General features: G+C 41.3%; 1 protein-coding gene across 1 annotated transcript; it reads left to right on the top strand.

The window, feature by feature from the left end:
- The first annotated feature begins 821 nt into the window (after window positions 1-821).
- LOC119361977 (putative receptor-like protein kinase At4g00960) lies at window positions 822-6,737 on the top strand. Its single transcript, XM_037627154.1, has 7 exons — window positions 822-1,608; window positions 4,461-4,577; window positions 4,667-4,779; window positions 4,903-5,107; window positions 5,203-5,440; window positions 5,925-6,081; window positions 6,193-6,737. Exons 1-7 carry the CDS (start codon window positions 822-824, stop codon window positions 6,535-6,537), a joined length of 1,962 nt encoding a protein of 653 aa, XP_037483051.1. The 3' UTR covers window positions 6,538-6,737.
- Window positions 6,738-11,726: the final 4,989 nt, after the last annotated feature.

The following is an 11,726-nucleotide window of genomic DNA, read 5'->3' as shown; positions in this document are numbered from 1 at the left end:
CTCTTTTCCTTTTATTTTTACTTTCCTTAAATGCACAAACTTTTTATCAAATTCGTGAAATTCTTATCAAATTTGATGAACTTTTTCAAATCAATGAACTTTTTTTAGAAATCGATGAATTTTTTTTTCAAATTTGATGAACTTTCTTCAAATTTTTATGAAATTTTTCAAGTTCAATGAACATCTTTTCAAGTTAGATGAACTTTTTTTTCTAAATCGACGAAACTTTTTCAATTTTTTGAACTTTAAAAAAAGATGAACTAGTTTTCAAAATCGATGAACTTTTCATCTAATTTTTAATGTTTCACTAAAAGAATGGTTAAGTAGTACTTTTTCCTAGTTACAGAACAACAGAACGTGTTTGGTCTAGTGTTTCTCCCGTTAGTTACAGACCCAGCTTTCACACTTTTTCTTGTTTCTTCAAGCGCTGCGCGTGCAACCATGGGCCTGGGAACAGCCGTTCAAGTTAATTAGATGCTAGATGGGCCTAGAGGCACCAAGCAAGGCCCAACGATTTTGCCCGGGCTAATCATGATGTGACGCTAGAAAAGTGCAAATTAGTGCGCAGAGTTATAGCATAGCTCTTGCGAGGCAGCTGCCTCCGCCACTGGTCCGGTCTATGCGATTTTTCTCCGCACAAAGCCATACAGGAAAATCAAGCTCGTTAGTAGTCCAGTCTATGTAGGAGTATCATTTTTCTCCACAAAAGGCCACAGGAAGTGACGCTCGTTAGCGGGACGCGCGGTGTAGCCCAACCACACGTTAGAGTGCTTCCCCCTTGGAACTGGCTAAAAGTATCCCGATTGACCAGACCCGGCATGATGCCGTGCGTGATGTCTTCCCCGGCGCCGGCCCTCGTGCTCCTCCTCCTCGCGGCAAGCATGGCAGCTTCCCAGGCGGGGCTAAACTGCAGCAAGTCCTCTGCTTCTCCCTCCTCATTACAATCACCACCAACTTCCAGCACCACCAACAGCAGCGCGTACCGCGACAACGTCTTGTTGCTCCTGGACGCCCTCCCCGATGCCGTGCCGCCCACAGGCTTCGCCTCCCTCTCCTTGGGCGCCGGCCCCGACGGCGCGTTCGTCCGCGGCCTCTGCCACGTCGATTCCACACAGTCCGAGTGCCGCAAGAACCTGGAAGAAGCCGTTAACGACATCGGCCGTGACTGCTCCTCCAGCCGGAGCGGGGCAGCGTTGTACGACAAGTGCTGCATCACCTACGCCGACACCAACGCCTCGATCGGCTACGAGGATCTCTTCTTGGAGGTCCGGTACGATGGCAACGAAGTGTCCGGCTCCGACCTGCTGGATAGCTACGAGCGGACCTACCACTCGCTGATTGATGGCCTGGTGGCGCGGGCGGCCAATGGCTCGGCGATGTTTGCCACAGGCGAGGCTGTGTACGCACCCAGCGATCCCAAAGGGACCATGTACGGTCTCGTGGAGTGCATGAGAGACCTCAGCGCCGCGGAGTGCGGCCGGTGCCTTCAGTTGTTGGTACAAAAGCTGCCGCTATGCTGCGGAGGGACTGCGCAAAACTTCAACTGCCGACTTGAGGTTCACGGTCCGCCTCCGGCTGCTGCACAGCCGGGGCCAATCTCCTCGCTCGGTGAGTAACTTAAACCTCCATATACTTTTTGCCGCGAAGAAAATCAGGCTATGCTGCGAGAGGGTGTTTGAAACTTTGACTTGACTAAAAAATGAAGTGCCATATGGGACAGAGCAGGCAGGAGCAAACATCTCTCTTCGTAAAACTTCAAGCTTTCATCCCTTTATGTCTCTGGCATATCTCTCCTACTTTTCTCCTACTTATTATACTTAAATTAAGTACGAAAGTGTTCTTCCGCTCCGGAGCTCAAATTAAGTATCCCCTCTTTGATTCCTTCGCCCAAGCCCAAACTCTTTTCATGGTTCTCGTCTCTGCAACTCGCGATTTTCTCCCTTCCGTACCTACTGCCCTCCCTGTTTTGATTTTTCCCGATCAATTTGTGTTTTTCTTTCATTAGCTTTCCTTAAAAATGAATTGCCACACATTTTTTTGGGCTTCCCAATTATTTTTCTTCCATAAACAATCACATTTACAATAAAATGGCCGATAAATCATGATATTTATACGGGTCTGTCTAGGACACATCTAGATGTGACATGATTTTCATTCTGTTTGTGGTCTATTTTTTTGTTTCTTGTCGCTGCATTATATATTTGTGGGAGCTTAGATGTGACATCCTTAAAAAACATCTAGATGTGAATTAGATAAACCGTATTTATACACCCATCGCAATACATGAGCAATTATCTAGTTTGACAATAAATAACAAATCTCCTGCCATTTTGCTAAGAATGTCCTTGAGCAAACTTTCGATCTGTGGCTAACCAATGCATTTTCATTTTCCATTTTTCTGATTCTTTTCCAATTTCTAGTTGGATGTAGTGTCTCCAGAATGACTGAATTATTCCTTTCCAATTTTCATTTTGCTAATTCTTCACCTCTGCTCCTGCTCCCGCATACACTAGTGCTCACCTCTGTTTTGGGTACCGAGCGAAATTCCGAGATCTCGCGCGGTTACCGCGTTTACCGCCCCCCCTCGGGAACCACGCATACCGAGCAAAAAATCTCGAATAATTTGAAAATTTTGAATTCAAACGCTCAAAGCATAGTTAAATAAAGGCCATCTCTTACCGAACCTTAGAGCTGCTGGCGGCCTAGTGGTAAAGCCAACCTTTTGTAAGCTGGTGGACGTGGGTTCGAATCTTACCATACGCTTTTTATTTTTTTTATTTTCTTTTTGAGGATGCAAAAGTTTTAAAAAACACTGCTACATTGTGGGGAGAACAGGGGACGAACTCGCGACTTGTACGCAAGTTGTAGCTGCGGCCGTTTAGCCACTAGGCCAGGGAAGCGTTAGTCATAGTTTGGACTGATAAACCTATCTATATCTATTTCAAAAAAATTAAATTCAAAATTTGATTTGAAATTTCGTCCGAATTTTTTCCGGAATTTCGTGGTTACCGTGCGGTGCCCCACAAGAAAAAAGGTCCGCTCGGGATCCAAAACCTTGGTGCTCACTCACATAGTCACCCTACATGGGCTGGTCTAGTAGCGTCGGGTATATTTTTTTTACTATTTGATTCTTTTTTTTCTTCACTTTTTTATTTTTCATTTTTCTTCTGGTTAAAAGATGTTCACAGATAATAATAAAATGAAAATAGGGCATGTTTTATCAACTGGGCAAAGTAAATCTTGACGTTTCAGACATTCAAAGTAAATGAGCCTTTTGGAGCAAATCAGAATGTAAAGTGAGGCATTTTATCAAACAACACCTCTAATTAAGGGACACCCACTCTGTTGTACTTGTATAGGAGTACAACTAAATTTTGATTTATCAAAACAACGGACAATCTGTATTAATTAAAGAATACCTTTTTGCGAGGAAATAAAAAAATACAGTAAAAAAAATCTCTACCACAAAGGCGCATATGATAAGGTAGGGAGGATCTGACTTGCGCCAAAAGTGTAGCGGCAAGTCTAAATCCACAAGGCACAACAGTCTACGTCTTGGACCTGCCTGGCCCTAGAGAACCAATTGTTGGAATTGGCATTGAATATGTGAATCGGACTACAGTTGGAGTTGGACACTTGGACTTGGAGTATGCAATAGGTTAGATGTTTCAGTTGAAAAACGTGTTTCCCGAACCAAATATAGACATGGTGGGGTAGCCAAAACAGACAAGACAAACATGGTAGGTTAGACAGAAGATCGCTAAGGGAATGGTCCAGGCGCCCGTACGTGGCAGGCAGACTACCAGCAGTGGCGATCGAGAAGATCAAGATGCTTCTAATGGTCTCGCCGTCTTCCTCGTCGATTGTACTCCCTCCGTTCCTAAATATAAGTCTTTCTATAGATTCCCATAAGTGACTACATACGGAGCAAAATGAGTGAATCTACATTCTAAAATATGTCTACGTACATCCGTATGTTGCAGTTCATTTAAAATGTCTAAAAAGACTTATATTTAGGAACGGAGAGAGTATTATGTCAATTTATTACACGGGCCCTGATCCATGTTGATCACTAAACCTCGTTAATAAATATTGTATCCTTGTCTAATCATGTTAATTCTCACATATGGTTCGTTTTTTTGGCCGGCCTAGATGAGGGATGCTTTGAGTACCATGTTTTTTTTTGACATTTTTTTGATTGCTACCAACACGACACAACCAATTTTATTGACATAATTGGGATGCTATTGTACTTTACTATGTATTAAACGTTTAAATTGAAAAAATGGGATTTTTTGCTCGGTCTGGGGATTTACCGGGGGGCAAAGAAATACGTGGTAACCGCGAGAAATCTTGAAATTTCGTTTGGTGCACCACGGTTCCGAGATGTTAATGATGGAGTAATTGGCCTGAGCAGTGACCGATACCGATGATGCTAAATCCCTCTTCAAAACATGCAGGAAAGAGGAGATTACAACATGTCATCCTTGTTGTTGGGACACTATTCGTCATAGTCGTCGTGCTTGCTTGTGTTCGCAGACAGAGGAAAAGGATCAAGGCGAACAAGGAACAACAAGGTATGTCATATTTCCTATAGAAGAGCACAAAGGTCCAAGGGGAACAAGAGAAGGTGAGGCATAGTTGAATCGCGTGTTTCTTGTTGCAGATAACGCAGGAGAGGGCATGAACTATATTAGTCTGCAAATGTTAAGAGTTGCAACATCCAATTTTTCTATAAACAATAAACTTGGAGAGGGAGGATTCGGAGAGGTTTTTAAGGTATGTATCGTATGTTGTTACGAATAGCACATGAGAATACAAAACCAAACTAGTAATACCAGAGAGAATAATTTTGTGAACTATTATTTTATTTAATCCAAGAGCAAACTTGCATGTACATAGGGTGAATTGCAGAATGGAATGAAAATAGCCGTGAAAAGGCTGTCAAAGAACTCAGCTCAAGGATTTGATGAGCTAAAAAATGAGCTTGTGTTAGCTAACAGACTTAAGCACAAGAATCTGGTGCCGCTTCTTGGTGTTTGCTTGCAAGAGAAACTGGTAGTGTATGAATATATGCCTAATGGAAGCCTACACACGAGCCTTTTCAGTAATTCTCCCAACTCATCTTGTTAAAACTTTACTACTCCCATAGTCTGCATATTATGTTGTTTTTAGTTCCAGTGGTGCATGTGTGTGTAGCAGATTCGGAGAAGGCACATCAACTGGACTGGATGAAAAGAAAGACGATCATCTCTGGAATTGCTCGAGGTCTATTGTATCTCCATGAGGAGTCTCGTCTAAAAGTAATACACCGCGATCTGAAGCCAAGCAACGTCTTACTGGACCTGGAAATGAACGCTAAAATTTCAGACTTTGGTTTGTCTAGAGCTTTTGGTGAAGATCAATCGATCGATATAACAAAACGCCCTGTCGGTACACTGTAAGTCTATGCTTTTGTGCTTTCTCCGAATATGTACATGTCTATTGCCCACGATTCTTTAGTCAAACTAACTTAAGACGATCGTTTGAGTATATGAAATCAAATAACTTTGAGACTAATCCTTCGGGCGGCTGAAAAAAGAGGGAATTAGTTGTAAAGAGGTTTGATAGGGTTAGGCAGATGCCTTGTTATTCCTCAACAATAAGAAATCCAGATTAGTTTGATGCAGCCATGGCTTGGCACAAGCATGGTGTTAATGTGGCCCCTCTCGACTAAACACTTCAACAATTGGATCCAGTAGGTTCAACAGAGGCATGGTATCGGCAACCTTATAAAAATAACGAGTCACACACTAAACATAGCAATTATATTAAATTTTTACTAACTTTCATGAAATCTTATAAAAAGCGGTATAATTTCTTATTTACTTATCGAGTAAAGGAACATTGAGCGGAAGTGTTTATTTTGGAACTAATTAATGCAGTGGATACATGTCTCCTGAGTATGCATACTGCGGCCAAGTTTCTACGAAGTCAGACATGTACAGCTTCGGCGTCATAGTTATAGAGATTGTGACTGGTCGGAGGAACAATAGATCACTTGACGATGATACTGCCTCCTGCAGATATCTGCCCAGCTACGTAAGACCCGCACACATGTGATATGAATACATGTAATTTGGCTTACTCATTTGTCTAGACAACTGCCCAACTAGCTGCAATTTATCTTTGAGATCTATCTTTTACGTACAGGTATGGGAAAAGTGGAGAGCTGGCTCGATGGAAGAGGTGGTAGATCCTTCCCTAGGCGGACGTTACCCAAAGAGCGAGTTGCTAAATTGCGTGCAAATCGGGTTGCTATGCCTTCAGGTCAATCCCAGCTCCAGACCGGACGCGTCGGAGGTCGTCCTCATGCTCGACGGCCACTCCACGTCCATGACTATGCTGACTCCCTCCAGGCCAGCATTCTGCTTCCCACGACCTGGCGTTGTCAACCCGGTGCTCAGTTACCATAGTAGGTATGCTACAGCCAGCGGACAACTGCCTACCCCCGTTTCGGACAACGACATGACGATTTCTGATCTCCAACCTAGGTAGGACGATTTAAAAAAAGAATGTTCATTAGGGTGTAAGGGCACCCGGGAGCTATCACATCTTTCTAAATCAAATATCTGACCTGGAGTGTGCAGTCCATACATGTAACTACTCAGTCTAGTTTACAGTAATAATTTTCAGTAAAAAAGAATCAAGCAGCTACTTGAGAAGAAGAAAGGGCTTGGATTAGTTTGTACAGAAAATACCTTGGAGATTGTCTCCTACTCCCTTCGTTCCTAAATATAAGTCTTTTTAGAGATTTCAATATAAACTACATACGGAGCAAAATGAGTGAATCTACACTTTAAAACACATTTATATACGGAGGGAGTAGTATACACTGCCTAGTTAAATAATATGAAGCATCCACATAAGAAGAGAAACCAAACAACGCATAACTGAGATCATTTATCTATTAATAATGGTCTAAAGAATTTCCTCGAGAGGACCCGCTACTGTGTCGGCCCACTAAAATGAACCGAAACCAGGATTCGAACTCACGACCTTAGAGCCTAGAATGAGTGCTGCTAGCCACTCGACCTATTAGCTGCTTTTGATCCGAGACTAGAACATATATTTTATTAACACACAAAAGCGACAAATTTAGGAAATGATAACAAAATTTTGAACATTTCACTAAAAATTGTGAACATTTTTTTAAATGCCGAATATTTATTAGATTCTGTGGACAATTTTTGAAAACAAAAATATTTATCATAATTTCAAAAAAAATGAAAAACACGAATATTTTTCTAAATCCATGAACTTTTTTTAATACGTGAATATTTGTCAAATCTGTGAACAATATCTTAAAATGATGAGATTTTTTTCTTGAAAACACGAATAATCTTTGAAAAATTGGAAGGTATTTTGATATTCTGAACACATTTAAAAAATGGGAACAGAATAAAAATTCTGATTATTGTTTTTTGCAAAATTGTTCACACGAGACAATTTTGAAACACTGAACTTCTTTGAAAACACAAAAAAAATAGTAAATTCCAAACATTTTTCGAAATTTGCAAGCAATTTTAAAAGCATGAAGAAAATTTTGAAACTCCAGCCATTTTTGGAAAACGTGAACAAATTTAAACATTCTAAATTTTTCGTAAAACACAAACTATTATTAAAAATATGATCAAAGTTTAGATTTTCCGAACAATTATTAATATATTGAACATTTTTTAACTTAATTTTTTCCCAAAAGAAACAGAAAATCAAAACAGTAACTAAAAAATAAGAAAATAAAAATAAAAACCAAACCAAAACCAAAAGTATATATCAGAAAACACGGGTTAGAAACCTTTTAGAAGGTTTCAAGGCCCGAAATCTTCCAGAAGATTCACAATACCAGTGGCTCGAATGCTCAAATGGGCCTGCCCGTTCTACTATCGCGTGTGTGATTGCCCTACTATTTGCGCAAAATGCGGCAAATAGGAAATTCCATACATTCAGGAGTAGCGTCAAATAGACAGCTCTAGGCAGAGGAGCTGCCCGACTGGGCCGGCCCATTGTCGCCCAGAGAAAAAAGGAAAATATTCACCAAAAATATGGCAGTGCAAGGGATCAAACCTGTAATTCTAGCCGTTGACCACTCGTTGCTAGCCACACGAGTTTATAAGCTTCAGTATCTAACAAAGAAACGCAAAAAAATCACCAAAACAATATTCGCTTTTTCAAATTTTGTTCATAAAATACAAATAGTCAAAATTTAAAAACTTGTACAGGAATTTAAAACAGTGTACATGTCTTTGAAAATTGATCTGAATGTCAAAATAGGAACATTTTTTAAAAAGAGCGAACAGAATTTTGGAAGTGCGTTGAAAGACAAGAAGGCTTCGTTAAAAAGAGCGAACAGAATTTTGGAAGTGCGTTCAAAAACAAGAAGGCTTCGTTTGAAAGACGTTATTTCTCACATTCGTTAAATGACCCCCTTCTTTTCAATGGTTTGTATGTCCGGTTCAAGTAAACCTGGGCAAACGTCGGGCCGGGCTGGGTTTCGGGCCGGGCTTGTAAAAGCCCAACCTTCATTTCTCAAGCCCGAGCCCGGCCCGAAGCCCGAAATACTCCATATTTTCAAGCCCGAGCCTGGCCCGAATGTCAAGCCCGGCCCGGCCCGGCCCGGGTTTTTCGGGCCGGGTCGTCGGGCCAGGCTGCCCATGCCCGGGTTTAGGTTCAAGGGACCATGTCAATTTGTTTTGGTTTTCGACAAATTTTATAGTTTTTGATGGTTTCTCGCTCAAAAAGGCTGATAAATGATCAGACATGTCACAACTTGCATATATTATCGAAAATCGTTCAAACCTGTCTTGGATTCCTACCATGGGCATGCCAACCTACTCGCAAAAGTTGGGATCATTTATTGAACTAGATGATGCCCTGCAATTTGTTGCGTGAACTTTGTTAAAATAAATGAATAAATAGTTGCTACAAAATAACTAAAACTAATATAAACTAAATATAAGTGTAAAAAGTAATTAAAAATATGATGCATATAAAAAGAGATTTTTTTAAATTGTAGTCAAATAATTCCAAAATGTGAAGGATGCACTACATTGGTATATGCAGTCGCTCAACACATATACTTTCAATGCAAAATGTAAGGGAACATAATAATTTAGGAATACCATGGATGTATTGCTGATGTGGCCGCACTGCAATCATGAACTAATTAATGCAAAAGGTGTAACTTGTAACTAACATGTACGACTTGCTTATGTTGCATATTTCCATGTCTAGCAAAAAAAGGTAGTGGGTAATAGCCATTTAGAAGGCAAAACTTGTAGGTTGTATCTTACATGAATGACTTGCTTATGTGACATGTTTGCATGTTTAGCAAAAAGAGATACTGGGTTGTAGCTACTTAGAAATAGAAGATCTCCAAAAATAGTCCATATTCAATGAAGGGTGTCCCTGTAGGCAAGAAGGCTCTGTCTTAGAGCACGTTGTTTCTCGATGTCCTTAAAATGGTCCCAATTGTTTTCATGGCCTTGTACGACCAATTCAAGGGATCATGCCAAGTTGTATGGGTTTTCAAAAGGTTTTGCAGTTTCTGGAGTTTACTCGGTCAAAAGGACCCATAAAATGGCTGGACTAGTCGCAAATTGCATACGGTGCCGAAAATCATTCAAACATTGCATGGATGCTTACCATGAGTATTCCTGCCAGCTTGCAAAAGTTGAGGTCCTTTCAAGAATGTCCAAAACTATATCATGCTCAATGGAGAGTGTCTGGGTAGGCTAGAAGGCGCCGTCCAAGAGCACATTGTTTTCCGACATCCTTGAAATGTCCCCAGTTTGTTTTCATGGCCTTGTATCACCGATTCAAGGCACCATGCCAAGTTGTTTTGGTTTTTGACAAGTCCTGCATTTTCTGAAATTTTCTTGGTGAAAAAGGCCTGATAAATAGACAGACGTGACACAAATTGCATACGGTATATGAATTCGTTCAGAACTAGCATGGCACTTATCATCGGCATGCCACCCCGGTGGAAAATTTTGGGGTCATTTAAAGGATTTCTAGAAAAACATGTTTAACGGAGGGTGTCACAACGTGCAAACAGTATTGTAAGTCGTTCAAACCTAGCACGAATATCTCATATGTACATGTCAGACTGCTATAAGAAGTTGGGGTCATTTATCTATATTAAAAAAATATCAGTTGAGAGGAGTATGCTAGACTAGGCCAGCATGCAATTTTTTCTAATTTGAATACTTCTATTATTTGTAAAAAAATATTATCAATCAACATGAAAATTTTCTTATATCCTAACTATTTCTAAAAATGTGTCAACAATTTTGGAATTTTCTTATATCTGCTAACCGTAGCCGTGTACGGTGTTGACAGTTACTCCAGTAATTTCCATTATTCCGGTAGGCCAATGGGTCCAATCCTTGTGCCCCTGCCTCAAGGTGGCAACGGGGACGGGGATGACTCCACCATCCCCGCCCCGATCCCCGCCAATCCCAATACCCGCGATCCCCGTGAAGCTTCGCGGGGACAAAACGCCCCCCATCCCCATTAATATCGGGTACCCGGTACCCGTCGGGTATCCATGGGGATTTCAAAAGCTGACTAGGATAGGTGAGATTGGAGAAGACATGGTTGTTGGGAGAGGTGGAGAAAAATAACTGTGGGAAATAACTAGGTATTAATCTATATATTCTGCATTTGTAGTACGAATGGCATAGTTTTCGGGTATCCATGGAGTTCCCACGGGGGGAATTCTATACCCATCCCCGCCCCGCGAGACTAACGGGTACCCACCAGACAATACCCATGGGGCTAATTTGTCCCTCATCCCCGCTCCATGACGGGTAAATCCCCGCGGGTACCCGTCCCCACGGGGAATATTGCCATCTTGACCCCTGCCTACAGGGAAACACCAATTACAGCTTAGAAAAGGACCCGATGCCAAAAGATGCAGCATGTCACAGTCAGATACTCAGATGCATCCTCCCCATCATAGAAAAGGAATCGATGCTAGTGGTCACAGCTGGGCAGTTCAATGCCACTGACCTGTTGCTGGTAGATATTAGCCTACTGTTCATGTCCTCATTACAGTGTTTGGCCGGTGACCAGCTGTGCTATGCCAAGTCAAGTCAAGTCAACTGAAACTCTTGAATACCATGAGATGGGTAGGTGATAAAAATCACAATTTACAAGTAGGAAACGATGGCCAGAATAGAATTGGTGAAACTTTTATCAGGATTAAGAGTTCAGACTGACGGAAGATGCCTTCTGTATTGAGGGACAAATAAATTTCAGTGTTTTCTCAGTTCACAAATATTTCTGTAAGCAGATTGGCACTTTTCCATTTAAAATATATCTTAATGGTAATTTGGTAAAGACAAAACAATCATTCTAGAAAGCTCAGAACAGTAGCAGTAGGGGAAAAAGCATTCAGAAATACCTTTTTCTGCTTTGTTTTGCTTCAAGTTTAACAGTCAGCAGGAATACCTTTCTGTGCATGACAACAAAAATGTCACTGATAGGGAGAGGAATTGACCAATTCAATCCCAGCCTCATAGACTGTTCCACACAAAATCCAATTCATGGACATGAATTTCCACGGTGCCATATTGACGCAAACTGTTCCACGAAGAAGACGCGTGATGACTGACCACTGTTAAGTGCCATTCTCTAAGGGGCATAAGCTTGCTTTCATCAGTAGGGGCACCAACCAAAGCAAA

This window comes from Triticum dicoccoides, chromosome 2B, assembly GCF_002162155.2.
Source record: "Triticum dicoccoides isolate Atlit2015 ecotype Zavitan chromosome 2B, WEW_v2.0, whole genome shotgun sequence".
Classification (NCBI taxonomy): Eukaryota; Viridiplantae; Streptophyta; class Magnoliopsida; order Poales; family Poaceae; genus Triticum; species Triticum dicoccoides.
Note: the sequence above shows the minus strand (reverse complement) of the source record. Positions and strands in the feature narration are given on the sequence as shown.